General features: G+C 35.1%; 1 protein-coding gene across 5 annotated transcripts in view; it reads left to right on the forward strand.

Moving 5' to 3' along the window:
• The window catches only part of PTPN12 (protein tyrosine phosphatase non-receptor type 12), an 88,087-nt gene that overhangs the window by 26,569 nt on the left and 41,370 nt on the right, over positions 1–20,148 (forward strand). For 3 of the 5 annotated variants that reach the window (XM_027573655.2, XM_027573656.2, XM_027573654.1), the window contains one exon: positions 12,303–12,411. The exons of 1 other annotated variant lie outside the window; for it this stretch is intronic. In XM_027573655.2, the coding sequence (XP_027429456.1) occupies positions 12,303–12,411 (109 nt within the window). Of the gene's footprint in view, positions 1–4,028; positions 4,195–12,302; positions 12,412–20,148 lie in introns of all 5 variants that reach the window. One more of the 5 variants, XM_027573653.2, reaches the window with a different exon arrangement.

Genomic DNA, 20,148 nt, shown 5'->3' on the forward strand with positions numbered 1-20,148 from the left:
GCGTGCACATGAGACAGCGTGCATGATTGGGGGAGGGCAGAGGGAGTGGGAGAAAGAGAATCTCAAGCCGACTTCCCTCTGAGCATGGAGCCCAACATGGGCTTGATCCCAAGACCCATGAGATCATTTTTATTTAAGGTATTGCATTAAATTATTTTTGTTTGATTTTACATGTTGGAAGAAAGAGGAGCACTGTTTATCATTATTACAAAGAGGTATTTGAAGACAAAATAATGCCTTAAGTAACTTGGGGTACATATATTCATTATCTGGCCTTTCAGGACTAAGTCTAAAATAATGCCAGAATGAAATATTTTGCAGGGAATCTGAATGTTTAGTATCAAAAATAACCTCCAATTTGTTTCCCCAGAGAAATTCACAAAAGCTTTAAGAACACATATTTGCTTAATTACCCAGATTTGAGTTTAATTCTTTGATTTTAGTCTTCTTTCCTATCTTGGGTTAGACTTATAGAAGTGATAGCATTTAGACTTTAACCCTAATTTTAGATAGCTTATCAATTATTCCCTCTCCCCCTCAGCATTTTCTATTTACTGTCTTCCTATCTTAAATATCTAGTCTTCCAGGTAGTCTGGCTTCATTAGTGTGGTTTGGACATCAAGTTATGATAAAACCTGCATTTTTTATCTTTCTTACTTATCGTACTTACCTAACCTTTCCTGAAAAAGTTACTTGCTAAGTTCACTGGCCAAAGTTTCTAGTAGACCTGATTGTTGGTTTGTAATTTCTTTGTGTTACTCCTATTTCAACCAGATTCTGCATCCTTGTTATGTTTGACCCTATCAAATTAATGTTCTAATGAGAAGGTCTGCAGTGAAGAACAGAGACTTAGTAATCCTCATTTTGAGGAGGATGGATATTCCTTATTACTGGATGGGACTGGATGCCTTGGTTAGCGTGCTCTGATGCTGTCAATAATTACTATTAACAATATTACCTAACCTCCTTTTAAGGATTTTTTTATAACAGCTTTGTTGAGGTAAATTCACATGTATTGAAATTAATCCATATATACCATAAAATTCACCTCTTTTAAAATATACATTTTGGTGGTTTTTATTGTAGTCACAAAGCTGGACATCTGTCATCACTATCTAGTTTTGGAACATTTCATCACCAAGAGAAACCCCAAACCCATTACCAGTAACACCTTATTTCTCCCTTTCCCCAATACCATGGTAACTACTAATCTACTTTCTGCCTCTATTGATTTTCCTAGTCTGGACATTTCATATAAATGGAATCATATAATGCTTTTTGTGTATTTTACATAGTACAGTGTTTTTAAGATTCATCTATTAAGTATGTTATCAGTACTTCATTCCTTTTTATTGCTGAACAATAGCCTACTGTATGACTATACCATATTTTGTTTATTCATCAGTTGATGGATATTTGGGCTGTTTCCACTTTTTGGCATTTATGAATAATGCTATGAACATTTGTGTACCAGTTTTTATGCGGACATACATTTATAATTTTCTTGGGTATATACCTAGGAGTGCAGTTGCTGGGTTGTAACTCTGTATTTAACCTATTCAGGACTTGCCCAACTGTGTTTCTATTAGGAATTTAAAACCTAATTCTATAGACAAAAGTTTGGCAACCTAGCATGACTTTATCTCTACTTGGTCTCTCCTTTTTGGAAAAGTGGTAATGATTGTATTCAAGAAGATCCTTTATTACACTTAATTTTTTATATCTTAAAACAAATACCTTTTATTAAACAAAGAGTGTTTTTATGCATTGATAGGAAAAATTGGCTTGGCAGATCTCTTTTAATAGTAATGCCTTATGTATTACTAGACTTGGGGAGTTGAAATGGAAACGTGCAAAAATATGGCTTGCAAACTTACTCTGGTTTGCCAGGTAATTTTCAAGCCTTTGGATGTATATAATAATTAGGACTTCTGTGGTCTCTGTATAGATTGGTAATGGAAGGATTAGAGAGAACATCAATGACAGTTTATTTTCTACCATTTTAGATTTTGGCTTATGATTTATTTTGTCTAATGGGTCTAAATAGACTTGCAATGTACAGTTAAAAATTGCTTTCTGAGTTTTTTAAAGAGGAACTGGAGCTGGTAGTGAGCAATGTGGTTTCAAGTATCCCACTCCTAGTATGGCACCAAAGAGGATTAAAATGCTCTTTAAGAACAAAAATTTGGCAGTAATTGAGTATACAGATAAAGGTAATTTGGTGTCTGCCAATTCAGCTAATCTGAGGCAGCTAATTAAAATTTTTCCTAAATTCCTCATCTATTAATAAATCCTAAATGCTTATCTCAATTTTTCCATACTTAAAGACATGCTCTATGGTAGGTGCAACATAGGGTGCTGTACATGCATGGTTTAATAAATGCATTTCTTCTGTCTTTACTCCTTGACATAATTAGTGTAATTTATTCATCACATTAAAAAATAATTATTACATAAATAGCATTTATTTATAGTATTTATTCTGTTACGCCCACCAAGTTTGTTCTTTTCCTTCATTCAAAGGGCTTCTTAAATCTTTTCATTTTTAATTGAAAAGACATTGTAATTAAAGGAAAAATACTTAAGTTACCTATGTCCTGTATTAAAACAGCTTTCTGTCTTTATTGGCAGTGGGACTAGAAAGTAATGGGCCAGGTTTGGGAGTTGTTTACTGGGGTACACTCACCAGAACTTGAAATGGATGAGGTGTTAGAGGAAGCAAGTGGGGTAAGGGGGAAAAGGCCAAAACTACTAGGAGGTCTGAAGCCTGAATGGGTAAGGAGGGCAGAGGTGCTGTGGAAAGAAAAAGAGACATAGAATCATTTGAAAAATCAGGTAGGTTTCTTTTTATCTAGTTAGGTTTAAATTGCTGTTGGGGATGTTAGGTAAGCTGTTTGAATATGGACTGAACTGAAAAGTCAGGACTAGAAATAGAGATTTTGGAATCTTCATAAATGTACTTGGTTAAAGTCACAATAGGGAGGGGATAAACTTGCTAAAAGATGAAATCTGAGGAGAGAACAGTTCCAGAGAAAACACAACATTTAGGGGTTGGGGAGCAGGGGAGGCGGAAAGGACTAATTACTAGCAGGGTAAGAGGAGAATCAAGGGACTGTTGTTTCATGGAATCTTAAGAAAGGAATTTAAAAAGGGGAGGATCATCTGTATTAAATATAGGAATTGAGACTTTGAGATTTTGATGCTGTTTGGAGATTACTGGTGACTTCATAAAAGTAGTTTCAGTAGAAGTAGTAAAGAGAAGATTGAAATTTTTAAGGGGTTCGGGAGTTAATGACACCAGTAAGTGCAGGTTTCTCTTTAAAACTGGTCTGTTGACCACAACTTTGTGGCAGTCTGGCTGAGCAAAAAATAATTTATTTCCATATAGTGGTAAATACATATTGAACTCTTAAACTGCTGAGCTGACTCTTCCTGTGCTATATTTGTTTTTGCAAAGATGAATAGGAATTCTGCAACCATGGTATTAATTTGGGGGTCTTCTTTAATTTTTTAGTTGGACAGTTGATGTTATTGTGGCTAAATGTGTTAAAGCTGGAACTCCGTATTCTCAATTTTACTGTATGTTTATACTCTGTTATGGAATAATGAGATTGGTGATAGATTGCTTTGGAATACTTTGAGAGTCTGGGCTTGGTAGAATATTACCCTGTGTAAACAAAAGGGTGACAGGGACTGTAATGACAGTGTTTTCTTAAATCAGGACACATCACCAGATCATGGGTGGCATGGTCAGGAGCCATAGGTTTACCCAAATTTTGGAACTTCTATTTTTGTTTTTTTAATTCATTTGACAGAGAGAGACACAGCAAGAGAGGGAACACAAGCAGGGGGAGTGGGAGAGGGAGAAGCAGGCTTCCCACTGAGCAGGGAGCCCGATGCGGGGCTCGATCCCAGGACCCTGGGACCATGACCTGAGCCGAAGGCAGACGCTTAATGACTGAGCCACCCAGGCGCCCCTAAAGATTTTTTTTATTTTATTTTTATTTTATTTTTTATTCATTTGACAGAGAGAGACACCCAAATTTTGGAATTTCTGAGCAATTTGCTGTGGAGGCAGTGGGACAAAATATTTGAATTTGAATTAACCTGCAAAACGTGGAACCAGTGATTTCATGAGTTAAATGGCTAGAGGAGCATTAGATAAAGGATGATGAAGAAGGAATGAACGAAAAGGTGAGAACCTGTGTGTAGAAACAAAATAATCAAACCTAGGAACACTTTTTTTTTTGCCATTTGTTGTATTAAATATCTTCATTTCAAAAAAATTAATACATATAACAAAAAATTTTAGTGTCCTCTTAATTCAAATGGAATTCTGCTTTATTTCTATAAGAATGTAACTTGCAGGTAGACAGAGGATAAACTTGCATTACATCTTCTTAACTTACTTTGATCTTGAGAAAGCACTGTATTTTCTTTTCCGACCCAAGAACAGGAACCTTTCCTTTAAGGAAAGTATAGCTTGTTGTGTAGGCTGTGCAAAAAACAACAACAGTAACAAAAAAAAACGATTATAGGCTTGTTGTGAATTTTTTATAACCTTTTCCTTTTAGTTTTTATGCTTTGCTGTATTTATTATTTTTAAATATAAAGTCTGTAGTACAGAGTTTTATTCTAAAACAAGTTCTCAAGGGGCGCCTAGGTGGCTCAGTCCCTTAAGCATCTGACTCTTGATTTCCACTCAGGTCATGATCGCATGGAGGGGGCAGATCAAGCCCTGTGTCGCCTTCTGTGCACAGCACGGAGTCTGCTTAAGTTTCTCTCCCTCTTCCCCGCTGCAGTCATGCGCTCTCACGCACGCACTCTCTCTCTCAAAAAAATAAATAAATCTTTAAAAAACAAAAACAAAGACAAGTTCTCAAAATTAAGGTCTATTGCTACCCCTTCAAGGAGAATTTTCAAAGCTCCTACGTTGAAGAGATCTCCTTTACTAGTAGTTGATGGAACTAGGAATTGAACCCCAGCTCCTCTGACTCAAAGCTGTCCCATTGTGAAGTACTAATAAAGTGTAAGAGGGCAGAGAAATTTGTTTCCTAAAGTATACTAGTCAATTCTAATTTGTATTCATTTTCTCTGAACATTACCACCAGAGAAGGCCTAAAGAGTGTATTTACTCACTACTGTTTGTCCTGGATTATGCTGGTAGTAGCTGGTATTAATAGAAAGAAGACATGGTCTGCATTTTCGGGGAATTCATGTTCTCATGGTATATATGCATATATAAGTTAAGATTGGGATATGTCCTAGATGAGAGGTAAATATATATAAAGGGTGTGTGGGTAGAGATGAGGAAGCACTTTGGGAGGAAGTGGAAGATGGGGTTTGGTGCCAGGACTAGTCTCAGGAAATGTTTTAGTGAGAGGATTTCTATAGTGAGCTAGAAGAAAGTGAGGAGTTTGTTTGGTGTATACTATTAGGAAAATAAGCATTAAAATCAACATGAATAAAGAAATCTTTTTGTTACCCAAAGACCCATATGATTGGCCCCTACTTCAAAATATGTCTTTTTACTATCAGTCCTGACTTAGCTTCAAATAAGAAGGCACAGCTTGCTCTCTGAAGAATGGCAGACAAATTAGTCTGTGATATAGCAGTAGGTAAAGCGTGAGGAAAGATAGGAAGATGCATTTTGAAAGGCGGAGTTGCATGTTTTGCAGTTAAAGGTAGACATTGCAGTTGTATAGTTTAAAGACCCTTTGGTTGTTTTGGTTGCTTATAATGCGTATTAGGGATATGCATATTTTTATATAAATAGGTTTGTAAAGATTTAAGAAAAGCTGGTTAGAGATAGTATACTTTCGGTGGAAATTATACTATGATTTTACTACTTGTTGCTGTTTGTATTTGGGGTTTTAAAAAAATTATTTTGTCTTAACGATCATGTAACTTGTATGGTAGTATTAGTAATACAATTGAGTGGCTATTGTGACACGACAGTTACATATTTCAGGTATAAAACCAGATAAATCTATTCATTTAATAGTTATTACTAAGTGCCACCTGTGTGCCAACCCCCCTCCCTTTTAAAATTCAGATGGATTCGGGCGCCAAGGTGGCTCAGTCGGTTAAGTGTCTGACTCTTGATTTCAGCTCAGGTCATGATCTCAGAATTCTTGGGGTTGTGAGATCGAGCCCTGCACTTAGTGGACAGTCTGCTTGAGATTCTCTCTCCCTCTCCTCTCACCACCCCCCCCCGCCCACACACACATGTGGTCGTTCTCACTGGCTCTCTCTCAAAAAAATTAAAAAATAGGGATGCCTGGGTGGCTCAGTTGGTTAAGTGTCCACCTTCGGCTCAGGCCATGATCCCAGGGTCCTGGGGTCGAGTCCCATCTCGAGCTCCCTGCTCAGTGGGGAGCCTGCCTCTCCCTTTGACTGCCGCTCCCTGCTTGTGCTCTCTCTCTCTCTGACAAATAGATAAATACAATCTTTTTAAAAAATTGAAAAAATAAAATTCAGATGGATTCTGTAGTAATTGCCTCAGGAATTTTTCAGAGCAGTGGCAAAAGCATTACTGTTTTATGGGTTAGGTATTATATTTTGGTACAGTATAACCTTTAAGCTTAAAGTATAATTTCATTTTTATTTCACTTTAAAGTACAGTTTTTAGATTGGTATATTCTTGTGTGCATATTTACTGAAAGTACTATCTTATGAAACTCATACTGTTTTTTAAATATGTTGACATTGAGGAATTTTGGAGCAGTAGTGTGTGGCCTGGTAACAGCATAAGAAGTCTTGAGCTTCAATATTTATTTATGTTCCATCTTATTCCAAAAAGAATTTGAGTTAGCTAAATTTCCATTTTAGCTCTATTACTTTTTGTGTCCATTGTTTTCTTAGTTGTTCTGATTTAAAATCCAGCCAGTTAAGCTTATCTCAACGTATTCTGAATTCTGAGTGTTCAGTGATATGAAGAGAATTAGATATGTTTTAGAAGTGGAGCTGACACAACTTGCTGATGCATTGGATGTTGTAGGGGAGGTAAAGGAAGGAATCCAGTATGATTCCTAGATTTTAGACTTGAGCAACTGTTGAATGGTAGTGCTATTTAAATGGACATGTTTGTGATGCCCATGAGACACCCAGTGGACAGTCCAGTAGACAGCTATTTGGAGAGATTCAACAAACATCACACAACGCATTATTATTAGCTTAGAGCCTTAGATAAACAATGAAACTGTTCTACCTTGTTAAAGAACTCAAATCTTGACTCAAATCTTTAAGGTATCCTAAATGGATACCTTAAATGAGGATAGTTACATTGCACGCGACTTAGAAGCTTTTGAGAATCAGTTTATTGATTTAAGATTAAGGGAATAAAACTTTTGTGTTTTGGGCGCCTGGGTGGCTCAGTTGTTAAGCGTCTGCCTTCGGCTCGGGTCATGGTCCCGGGGTCCTGGGATCGAGCCCCACACTGAGCCTCGCGTTGCGCTCCCTGCTCAGCGGGGAGCCTGCTTCTCGCTCTCCCTCTGCTTGCCATTCCCCTGCTTGTTCACTCTCTCTCTGTCAAATAAAAAATAAAATCTTAAAAAAAAAGAAGTAAAAAATAATTTGGAACTTTAAAAAAGTGAATATTAAGCTTTGTTTGCATCAAAAATTGTAATGTATTAGAGACATCTGTATGACTTGTCTGAGAAAGCTCAATAAGTAAATGAATTCACGCATTTTTACTGTGATTTGCATTGGATCTTGGTCTATAAAGTCCAAGAAGGTAGTCTAGTCTGTGCCTTCAGTTTTATAGTTTAGTGGATGAGACCAGCAAGATTAAAATCTCACAAATGGAAATAGAGCAATGTATTATTGACTCTTTGGTGCTGGGGGCTGAGGAGCCGTTAAGGGAAGGGTCGAGAAAGCTTTCACAAAGGAAATAACACTTTGGGGCGCCTGGGTGGTTCATTCGTTAAGCGTCTACCTTTAGCTCAGGTCATGATCCCAGGGTCCTGGGATCTAGTCCCACATTGGGCTCCCTCCTCAGGGGGAAGCCTGCTTTTCCCTCTCCCACTCCCGCTGCTTGTGTTTCTGCTCTCACTATCTCTGTTTCTGTCAAATAAATAAAATCTTAAAAAAAACACACACAAAACAAAGGAAATAACACTTTACCCAGAGTCCTACTGTTAACTCACCAGCAGGGGTAAAAATTGTCAAACTGTGATGTTGAGGGGCCGGAGGGTTCCTTGTGGTGGTGGTGTGGCTGAAGCATCAAATTCTTAAGTAAGAGAATGTTACAAAAAGAAGCTAGGAAATTGGACAGACAGCATTCAAAATGTTATAATTAACAGGAATTGGTAGTTTAACTTGGGGGTGATGGACCCACGAGAGGATTTTTAAGGGAGGGACTAAAAATGATCAGATTTACCTTTTAGGACAGTAACTCTGAGATAAGAAATTATTTAAAATAATTTGTGACTTTTTCAAGATGTTTAAAGGTAGACAGTTGCAAATCTTTCTTAAAGTTTTTGTTTTGTTTGTTTGCATAGTTAAAAAAAATCCATATATGATACAGGGTATGGTATCTATAAGCTTATGTAAATATATCATTTAGCTACAATTTGCCCAGTTAGGATAGTAAATGATTCAGAGTACTTTCTTGATTAGGATTATATTAAATAATTATATTAAACTTAATAAATGAATTATTTTTTTTAAGATTTTATTTATTTATTTGAAGAGAGAGACAAAGCCAGAGAGGGAATATAAGCGGGGGGAGTGGGAGCCCACACTGGGCTCCCCCCACCAAGCAGGGAGCCCAGTGTGGGCTCGATCCTAGGACCCTGAGATCATGACCGAAGCTGAAGGCAGACGTTTAACGACTGAGCCACCCAGGTGCCCCAATAAATGAATTATTTTATTGGTGTTTTAGTTCAATGCTATTTTCACACACTCTGTCACATGCAGTATATTTATGAATAAGATTCCTTAGTATTTTACAATGTTTCTCAATTAATTTCACCTAGAGACAATGGAATTGGTGGCCCGGAAGTTAAAATGAAATTACATGTGTAGATACTGCCATTTCATATAGTTAAATGAGCTTTGGTGCTACCTCTACTTCAAGCACTATTTGGACATAAATTTCAATGTATTAAAAGAATAAAATCTTTTGCTTAGGCCAGCATTCAAATCTTACTCTAAGATTAATGTATTTAACATACAAGCATTTAATATGTTCTGGGGTACAGAACATTACAAATAATAATCTGATCCTAATCTTGTACTCACAGAGCTTACAGTTTAGCCGGGGAAATAAGATATATACTCTTTATGTATTTATCATAAAGAGAAGTAAATGGTGTTTTAAGAGTGCATATAAAATCTAAAAAGAATTCAGAAGGGAAAGATTGTTTTTGCATGAGAGGGATAAGAAACTTTGAAGGACCTAGGACTTAAAACATGGGTAAGATTTGGAGGCTTGTTTACTGAGTGTGGGTATTACCCTCATATTACAGAAGATGAGACAGGTTAAATATATTCATTGTCATACAGCTAGAAAGTGGCAGATCCAGAATTTTAATTCAAGCAACTAACTGTAAAGCTGACCCTGTTTTATTTTGTTAGGAAATATGACCTTACTTGGTATTTTTTTAAAACATGTAGGTAGAATTTTTTGATGTCAGGTTTTTTTTTATGTACTAAGTTTTCATGTTTAATGGACCACCTTTGTTTTATTTATACTACACCAGAGATGAGTATTGCCAATGGGTATGAAACTTTAAGTACACTACTTATGTAGACTTATTTTAATAGAACATTGGAAGCTTGAAGTAGAAAGTATACCATGCTGTGCTGGGCTTTAAGAAAACTGGATATATAAAAATTCAAACTCAAATGAGATGTTTATTTGTACACAAATGTGTTCTTATGTTTTATTATATGAAAAATGCAGTCATTTCACATAAGAACTTTATTTTGCCCATTTCTCAGTAGCATAATTTGTCATGTAAAAAAAGAAATGATTGGAGTGATTGCAGGTATTCCAGAACTGCATTAACATTTTATAATTAAATTCATCCCCTCTTCCCTTTTCTTTGTAGTTACATACATTTTTTTCAGTGATTGTTACCTAATTCCTTTTCCCCCTGTGTTTCTCCAAGTGTTTAGATTGATAACCTTCTGTAATTCAGTCACATACAGTATTTTGTAACGCATTTAAGATACTATAAATAACTGAAAATTAAAATCTTTGAGCAAAAAAATACAGAGATTCTAATTAAATATGTAAGATGTACATGTGTATAACTGGGAGGGTCTTTGTTAACATGGATTAAGAAAATCATGAGCAATCTTTTCTATTCCCTTTAATTTTTTTAGCATTTAATTTTCTAAAATCTTTTTTTTTAAGTTTTTATTTATTTAAGTAATCTCTACAACCAACGTGGGGCTCAGACTCATGACCCTGAGATCAAGAGCTGCATTCCTCCAACTAAGACAGCCAGGTGCCCCTTTAGCATTTAATTTTTTGAATAGGCAATACATTTAGATAATCTCTAATAAGTATGAAATAATATATAGTAATGTTTCTTTCCCATCCATTTCCTATAGCTATTCATTTCTCTTCTCCACCAATAACAACAACCTTGTTCAGTTTCTCTCCCAGAGATATTTTATGCACATGTACAAGAAAATGCAAATATATTTTTATTCTTAACACCATCGGTAGTGTATTACATACACTGTTGTGTTCCCTGCTTTTTACACTTAATATGTATTTTGAGGCATTTCCATATCCTGGTATAAAGAGCTTCCTTATTTGTTTTCAGTTATATCATATTTAATTGTATGAATGAAACAAATTTAGCCAGTCCTCTATTAATAGACTTTTATTTGCAGTTCTTTGCTGTTTTAAACAATGCTGCAATAAATAACTTTGTGCATAATATGTCATTTCACATGTGCCATTTAGAGGACAAATTTTTAGAAGTACACTTGCTGGGTTAAGGGGTTATGTGTATTTGTAATTGCCAAATTACCCTCCTTAGGGCTTGTGTCAGTGTTCTCTTCTACCAGCATTGTATTGAAGTTTCGGTTTTCTCACATCCTCACCAACATCCCATTTACTTTTAAATACAATTTTTTCTCCTAACCTACTTTTGAGAACCTTATTACCATAGAAAATAGCATCATAAATGTGGGTAATTTAATTTTGGCATTGTGACAAGGCAGAACAAGATTCTAATAAGTCTTTTCATCTTACTGAAAAAAGTGTGTATTCCTGTTTTAGGTTTCTAATACTGTCATTATAAAGTTTAGTAGTTTTTCAAAGAAAACAAAAGATTCACTATTCTATGTTAAATTGTCTACTTACAAGATTATTTCAAATGCTGTGTGTTGAAGTATATCATAACAAGAATATGTTAAGAATCTTAAATAAGTTCTGTGATTTAAAAAAAAATGTTTTGTTGCTTAAACCTCAGCATCACAAGTAGCAAAAGTAAAATGGTGAAAAAGTTAAATGTTACCAGACTTTTTGTTCATTTCATTTGTATTCAATAATTTGTTGAATAGTAAAACCAGAATGCCTTCAATATGTCTTTAAGCTTGGAAGAAAGTAGGCTTCTTTGAAATTAAATTTCAGCAATGTAGTTGACTAGTGAATTTAAACAATTCACAATGCTGACTTTCAGTGCTTCTGAAAGCAGGAAGTGTATTACTGACACGCAGAAATATTCCAGCCCAAAGAACATCCCTACTGCCATATGTGGTAAGAATTTGTCACTAACTCACAAACCACTTCTGTAATGCAGTGAATAAGCAGAATTGGTCTTTGTTGGACATTTCCAATTCAATATGAAAGAACTTTGTTTTGCAGTGTCTTATAAGTAATTATTAGCTTATGCCTTGGAAGGAGCCTGGCACATCATGGGTGCCCAAGGTTTATTGAGAGAAGGAATAAAGAAACTTGTACATAATCTTTTAGGCATGATTTACTTGGTTTTAGGGACCCATAGTTAAACACAAAATGTTGAATAAGTTAAGGACTGAGTTAAATATTCTGACTCAACTTATTAATGATTTCTTTAAATAAAATTGCTTACTTTTATTTTAGTGTCCCCTTTCAATGCTATTTGGAAAATTAATCTTATGTTTGCACTTATGGTTAAAAAAATTTATCCTTGGGGTTAATTATTAAGGGATAGGGAGATACTGTGAGCTTAGAAAACCAGGAAAATGAGCTGTAAGGAATTGGGGTTAGCAAAATTCAATACAGAGCTATTTATAAATCATTAAAATTTTGAAAATATTGTTTTTATAAACTTGAATTTTTTTGTTTATATTTTAAGCGATTAAGAAGATTGTCTACCAAATATAGAACAGAAAAGATTTATCCCACAGCCACTGGAGAAAAAGAAGAAAATGTTAAAAAGAACAGATATAAGGACATACTGCCATGTAAGTTTGAAATGCCCTCATAGAACGATTAGAAAATGTTAATTAGCGGCTTGTAGCCTAAACTAGTTTTATTCTTCCTAATGCATTTGATTGTAAAGGAGTTAGTAATTAACTTCCCTTTACAGTACTCTATAAGATAATTTGTAATTGTGCTTCTTGTTTTTCCTTCTGAAAGTACTTTTTGTTTTTTACTTTTTTCTTTAAGCATCACAATTACTCTAATACTTACTTTTAAATCCAAAAAAATCCAAGTAAGAATGTCTGTTGTGCACTCCCTGTTCAAAGAAGGTATTTTGTTAAAATAAAATAAAATAGATAATTCAGTAAATATAATGGAATAAATTTTATAAAATGCTAAAAATACTAGCTCTTATCTATTCACAATGATTAGAACCTTAATTGATTAATTATGCATGAAAACATGAACCATAAGGTGATTCATGCCTGCATATCTGCTTTCTCAGTAGGCTCAGTATGTGTCTCTGAAGAGTATACCTTAGACTGAGCATTATATTATAATAATATATTCTTAAAAAGCATGGTTTGGCAAAATACCTTTAACTCTAAAAGCATGTATACTTAAATGTGTTCCTATTTTATTTATTTATTTATTTATTTATTTAAGATTTTATTTATTTATTTGACAGAGAGACAGCGAGAGCAGGAACACAAGCAGGGGGAGTGGGAGAGGGAGAAGCAGGCTTCCCACAGAGCAGGGAGCCTGATGCGGGGCTCGATCCCAGGACCCTGGGATCACGACCTGAGCCGAAGGCAGACGCTTAACAACTGAGCCACCCAGGCGCCCCAGTGTGTTCCTATTTTATACAAAATCTTTACATTGTACATGCTATCTCTTAAAGCTGCTAATAGTCTTTTTCTTTGGGCGCCTGGGTGGCTCAGTTGGTTAAGCGACTGCCTTCGGTTCAGGTCATGATCCTGGAGTCCCTGGATCGTGTCCCGCATTGGGCTCCCTGCTCGGCGGGGAGTCTGCTTCTCTTTCTGACCCTAACCCCTCTTATGTGATCTCTCTCATTCTCTCACTCTCAAATAAATAAATAAAATCTTTTTTAAAAAAATAGTCTTTTTCTTTTCCTTCAACTGTCTTGAAATAGCTACATTCCGTGGCACCATTCCCTCAACTCTCATTTGTTGTTTTCCCCAGCCTTAAGTTGAGATATAATTGACAAATCTCATTAATTTTTAAAGGTTGTTCTCTCTAAAATGTCTTTGATAAAGTTTCCAGTGACTTTATCTGTGCCAGATTTAGTAGTCTTTTTTCAGTGCTTAATCCTATCTGTTAACTATTTTGATGCCATTGACCTAGTCTCATTTCTGAAATTTTCTTCTTCCATGAAATCCTTCTTTCAGATTGCCTTGTCCCTCTCTTTCGCACTGTCTTCTCTGCATAAATTTAATCCTTCAGCTTTTTCTTGTTGTTGTTCAACTGTATTCTCAGCTGTGGGATCAGTGGGTGTCCAGTATTAGCAGAATTACTAAGTGTCAAGTGTACATAGTATAATGGTGAAGAGTTTTGGCTCTGGAAGTTCAAATCCTAGCTCTACCACCTGCTATTTATATGACTTTAAACTCATCCTTTCTGTGCCTTTTTTCCTCATCTATAAAATGGAGATTAAAATAATAATATTCTTTATGATTATTTTGAGCATTAGATAGGTTAGTGCATGTTAAAAAGTTTAGAATTATACCTAGCACATCATAACTAAACATTCAGCTTTTGGAAAATACACTCCACTTTCTTACCAATCCCGCTTAGAATGGTGGGTGGTGTGGGTTTCTGGACAGTTTTTATTAAGCAAGATAATCTCAACATACTCTTAATGTACTCTGGAATTAATGCATATACTTTTAAAGATAATTTCTCTAATTTCTTTTTCTATCATCTGGGGAAATGAATCTTAAACAGCTCCAGCTTTCTATTTTCATATGTTGCGTTTTATTCATTCATTTTACAAAAAGCTTTGAGCAAATACTGTATGCTGGAGATGCAGCAGCAAACAGACTGTCAAAAATCCCTACCTTTATGGAGTTTATATTCTAGTGAAGGGGGAATAGACAGTAAATACAAATAACATATATGGTCTCTCAGATGGTGGTTAGTGGCATTGAGGATAATACAGTGGGCATGAGGCACATAGAGACAGCTGAGACTAGAAGGGGGGGGTAAGCTTTACAATTTTAAATAGAGATAGAGGGAGACGTTAAGTGGTGTGCTATAAAATTGGCCCTCTAATAAATAAAAACCTTAATTTGTGTTGTTTGTCAATTTCTGTAGTAAATGGATTATTTGCCATAATCAATACAACAAAACTTTGTGGTAGGTACTAGTATATGCCACTTTGCAGATGGGAAACTGAGACAGAAATTAAATAGCTTGTCACACAGCTAATAGAATCGATTAAAATTTAAACTCAGGTGATTTTTGTCCAGAGCACTAGTTCTCAACCTGGTGATTTTGCCCCTATAAGAGACAGTTAGCAGTGTCTGGAGACATTTTGGTTGTCACAACTGGGATATGGAATGGCAGGCTGCTACTGGCATCTAGTGGGTGGAGGCTAAGGATGCTACTGCATCCTATAATACAGAGGCTACAGCCTCCCCACAAACAAAGAATTAACACAAGGCCAAAATGTCAGTGCTCAGGTTGAGAAGCCTTGCCCTAGATCCTGAGCTCTTAATCATTGTGCTATAGTCAGACTGGCAGTGTCTTTTTTCCTTTTAAGTTATTTAAGGTTTGATAAGTCAGTTTCCAATGAATTTCTGGTCATTTTAATTTGGAAAATTATATCAAAAGCAATTGGACTTAGAGATGTGTATTTACTTACTGTCATAAAAATAAGTTGTCAATTTCCTTTGCATGTTTAGCATGTCCAGTGCTTCCAGACACAGTGTTTTTTTAAACAGCTTTATTGAGGTATAATTTACATACCAGGTATAATTTAAATATACAATTCAATAATTTTTAGTAAATTTATATAGAGTTGTGCAACCATTGATACAATACAGTTTTAGTAAATTTATATAGAGTTGTGCAACCATTGATACAATACAGTTTTAGAGCATTTCTATCAACCCTCAAATGATCGTTTATGCCAGTTTGCAGTCCTTAGCCCCAGGCAACCACTAATGCTTTCTGTCTCTAGATTTTCCTATTCTGGAAATTTCATGTAAATGTAAGTATACAATATGTAGTCTTTTATGTCTGGATTTTTTCATGAAGCATGTTTTTGAGGTTCATCCATGTTGTAGCATCTATCAGTAGTTCATTCCTTTTTATTGTTCAGTAATATTGCATTGTATGGTTATATCACATTTTGTTTATCCATTCACCAGTTGATGAACATTATGAATAATGCTACTATGAACATTTCCATACAAATCTTTATGTGGACATATGGCTCTCTTTCTCTTGGGTAGATAACCCAGGAATGGAATCTCTGGTTCTATGGTAGCTTATGTTTAACTTTTTAAGAAACCGATAAACTGTTTGTTAAAGTAGCTTTGTACCATTTTACTTTCCCACCACCAATATATGGGGGCTCCAGTTTCTCCACATTCCTTTTTACTGTCAGTCTTTTTGAGTATAGTTATTCTAATGGGTGTTTAGAGGTATCTCTTTGTGGTTCTAATGTGCATTTCCCTAATGACTAATGATGTTGAGCATCTTTTCATGTTCTTTTAGCCACTTGTATATCTTCTTTGGTGAAAAGTCTCTTCAAATTCTTTGTACTTCCATTAGTTTTTTTTTTTTTTTTTAATTCTATTGAGTTGTGGGGTGCCTGGGTGGCTCAGTCGGTTAAGCGTTTAGCCCTGCATTGGGCTCCCTGCTTGGCAGGGAGCCTGCTTCTCCTTCTCCTCCCTGCTTGTGTTCTCTGTCTCTGTCTCTGTCTCTCAAATAAATAAAATCTTTTAAAAAAATAATAATTCTGTTGAGTTGTTAAAGTTCTTTAGCTGTCCTAGATACAAGTCCTTCTTTACATAGATGGTTTGCAAATTTTTTCCTCCCAGTTTATGGCTTGTATTTTTATTTTCTTAAGGTGTCTTTTAAAGTGTGCAAACTTTTAATTTTGATGGAGTCCAATTTATCAGTTTTATGGATCATGCTTTTGATATTCTGTCCATGAACTCTGCCTAATTCAAGATCACAAAGATTTTCTGTTTTCTTATTTTTCTTCTGGAAGAATTGTAGCTTTAGCTTTTATATTTAGGTCTATAATTCATTTTCAGTTAATTGTCTGAAATAATCGTGTATGTAGGATTGTTCTAATACCATTTGTTGAAAAGACTGTCCTTTCTCCATTGAATTGCCTTGGTTACCCCTGTTGGAAATCATTGGACCAAAAATGTAAGGTTTTTTTTTCCTGGACCCTTAATTCTACTACACTGTTGTATTCTTAAGCCACTATCATACTGTCTTCATTATGATAGCTTTGTAGTAAGTTTTAAAAGCAAGAAGTGTTAAGGCCTTCAACTGTGTTCTTATTTTTTAAAATTTATTTGGTTCTTTTGGTTCCTTTGCATTTACATATAAATTATAGGATCAATTTGTCAATATCTGCAAAAAAACCTTAATGGATTTTGTAAGCATTGCATTGAATCTATGGATCAGTTTGGGGAGAATTGCCATCTTAGACCAATATTGATTCTTCCAGTCTATGAACATGAATTGTCTCTCTTCATTTATTTAGATCTTTAATTTCTCTCAGTAGTGTTACTTGGTTTTTAGTGTACAAGTCTTGTATTTATTTTTTTTTAATTATCTGAATGAAAAAATTTTTTTAAGATTTTATTTATTGTGAGAGAGAGCAAGCATGTACAGCTGGGAGAGAGGCAGAGGGAGAAGGAGAAGCAGGCTCCCTGCTGAGCAGGGAGTCTGATGCAGGGCTTGATCCCAGGACCCTGAGATCATGACCTGAGTCGAAGGCAGACGCTTAACTGATTGAGCCACCCAGGCGCCCCTGAATGAAATTATTGTATTCTCAAATTCTTTATTACTAGCACATAGAAATACAATTTATATTTTTGTATTGATTTTTTTTAATCTAGTGACCTTCCTGAACTCATTTATTCGTTTAGTAGTTTTTTATGGATCCTTTAGGATTTTTTACATACTGAGTCATTTTATCTGCAAAAAAATGACAGTTTTACTACTTCCTTTCTGATCTGAATGCCTCTTTTGCCTTGTTCTACTAGTTAGAACCACTAATACAATGTTGAAGTGGCAAGAGCAGACATTTTGCTTTTGATCCATTAAAAGTAGTTTCATCATCGTTCAAAGATTATATGGGTTTTTCTAGAGCTATCTTGGAGATTTGATTCATTTTATACTAGAATACTGAGGCCAGTTCCAGAATTAAGAAATATCTAGATGCTCTTGTATCAAGAATGATCTGTGCTTTGTCTGCTAAGAGGACTAAAATCAAGCTGGCTAGCCTTTAGAAGTGATGGATCAGGGCGCCTGGGTGGCTCAGATGGTTGGGCATCTGCCTTCAGCTCGGGTCATGATCCCGGGGTCCTGGGATTGAGTCCCGCATTTGGCACCTTGCTCGGCAGGAAGCCTGCTTCTCCCTCTCCCACTCCCCCTGCTTATGTTCCTTCTCTCGCTGTCTCTGTCCCTGTCAAATAAATAAATAAAATCTTAAAAAAAAAAAGTGATGGATCAGTGTAATACACATATTGTAATTTAATTATGAAGATTCTTGTTTTTCCCTGAGACCTAGGATTTAAATCAATAGGAAGTTTTGGTTTCTTCAGAGGTGACAGCATTTAAATATTTTTTTTGTTGCCATAGGTTGTTGATGTTTGTTTGGGGGAAAAAAACGTTGTTGTGTAGAGAGCCTCCTATGTGGCCACTCTTGGTTTTATCTGTTTGGAGTTGGGTTCTTGGGCGATTATAGAGGCAATCACCAAATCATGGAGAGGAATGATTGTTTTAATTTCTTTAGTATTCTTTAAGTTATACACGTTTATGCTTAATAGGAGCACCAATGAAAAATTGAAAATACATGTGATGATGTGTTACATTCATATAAGCAACCTAACGTTGGTTTTTAAAATTATCAGTAATATACTGTGATTATTTAGCATAAAGCAATGACTACAAAATTTGCTTGTGCTTTAGAGTTTAAAATAAGCCATTTTTCTGCCCCATCTTGAAGTTACTGAATCAAACTTACTACAGAATACGGTACTCAGAAGTCTTGTATTTTAATTTGCTTTTTCCAGCCCCCAGGTGTTGTATGATTAGAGATAGATGAAATAAGATTGGCAAAATGTTGAAATTATTTAATATCACACTGTATGTTAATTAACTGGAATTTAAATAAAAACTTAAAAATGTTGAAATTATTAAAACAGGGTAATGGATATATGGGGATTCATTATGTTTTTTTTGTGTATGCATAAAATTTTCCATCACAGAATATTTTTTAAAAATTACCAGCTTGGATGTAACAGCCTGGTACCTGTATTGACTATCATTTGGGAGCCACTGTTCTCATTTGGGTTCACAATCCCCAGAAACATTTACTGAGGTGAGGATCCAGTGGTAAACCAACTATTGTACAAAGTCCTACGTTTGAGATACTTTAACTGGAGGCTGATATGCCACATGAGTAAAGGTAATTAATTGGGACTCCTCATTACTGGCAAACATGGTGAGGGGAAGCTTTGTGTAGTTACTTAACTGTCATTATCCTAACTACTGAATATTCCCATTTACCAGAAGATCAAGTCAGATAAGAAACAGAGCATTGGTAAACATGTAAACATTCTCTTTTCTGGAAACACAGAAAAGAGATAACATGATTTTAATTGGAGGCTAGTATGTCTTTCTTCTGTATCTCTTCCTACAAATTTTCAAATATTTCACCAAAAATTAATAAAATCAGCAGAACTGGGCCCTAGTACTAATGTATAAAATTTGAGTCATTGACAAATCAGTTATTCATTAGTTGACTTTTAAGGGTTTGCTAAAAAGTTTTATTCATGCCTGTTACCATTTCTGTATTTGTTTTTTTCTAACTTTAATTGCCTTTAATATTCATCGTCCCTGGATTGGAAAGGACCATAATAATGATAATGGCATCTTGCATATTACATGCTATGGTTCTTTCTAATCTGGATACTTGTGAATATTAGGCAATCCTACTTGCCTTAGGATTTCATAGGCTCAAAGTATCTTCCCCCAAATATTTATTACTACAAATGGAAAGATAGTAACTTTACAGTGGGAGACAACCAGGTGACACCATATTAACCAAGTATTCAAGGTTAATATCACAAATAATATGGAATTGACATCATAAGCCCCTTGGTGTGTCTTCTCACTGAGAAGGACACATCATCATTCTCTTGATGTTCTTGCCAAAAATGCATAAACCTCATTCCAATCATAAGAAAAAAAAATGAGTCAAAGCAACTTTGGTAGACTGGAACAAACTAAGGAGAAATAGTAACTACATGTAATGTGGAATCCTGGAAAGAGAAAAAAATTTTTAAGAATCAACACAAACTGGAACAAAACTATTTGCACTACCTATGACTAAAGACTCATTTTTCTTTTTTTCATATAAATCGGTAGGAAAACGTACACATTGGTAAAAATGTGCAAAGGACATAAAGAAGCAGTATATGGTAAAAGAAATCTCAATAATCAGTTAACTATGAAAAATGTGCAACCACTTGCATAGTTCAAGAAATACAAGTGTGATTTTTTTT

The sequence above is a fragment of the Zalophus californianus genome, chromosome 12, assembly GCF_009762305.2.
Source record: "Zalophus californianus isolate mZalCal1 chromosome 12, mZalCal1.pri.v2, whole genome shotgun sequence".
In the NCBI taxonomy this organism is placed as follows: Eukaryota; Metazoa; Chordata; class Mammalia; order Carnivora; family Otariidae; genus Zalophus; species Zalophus californianus.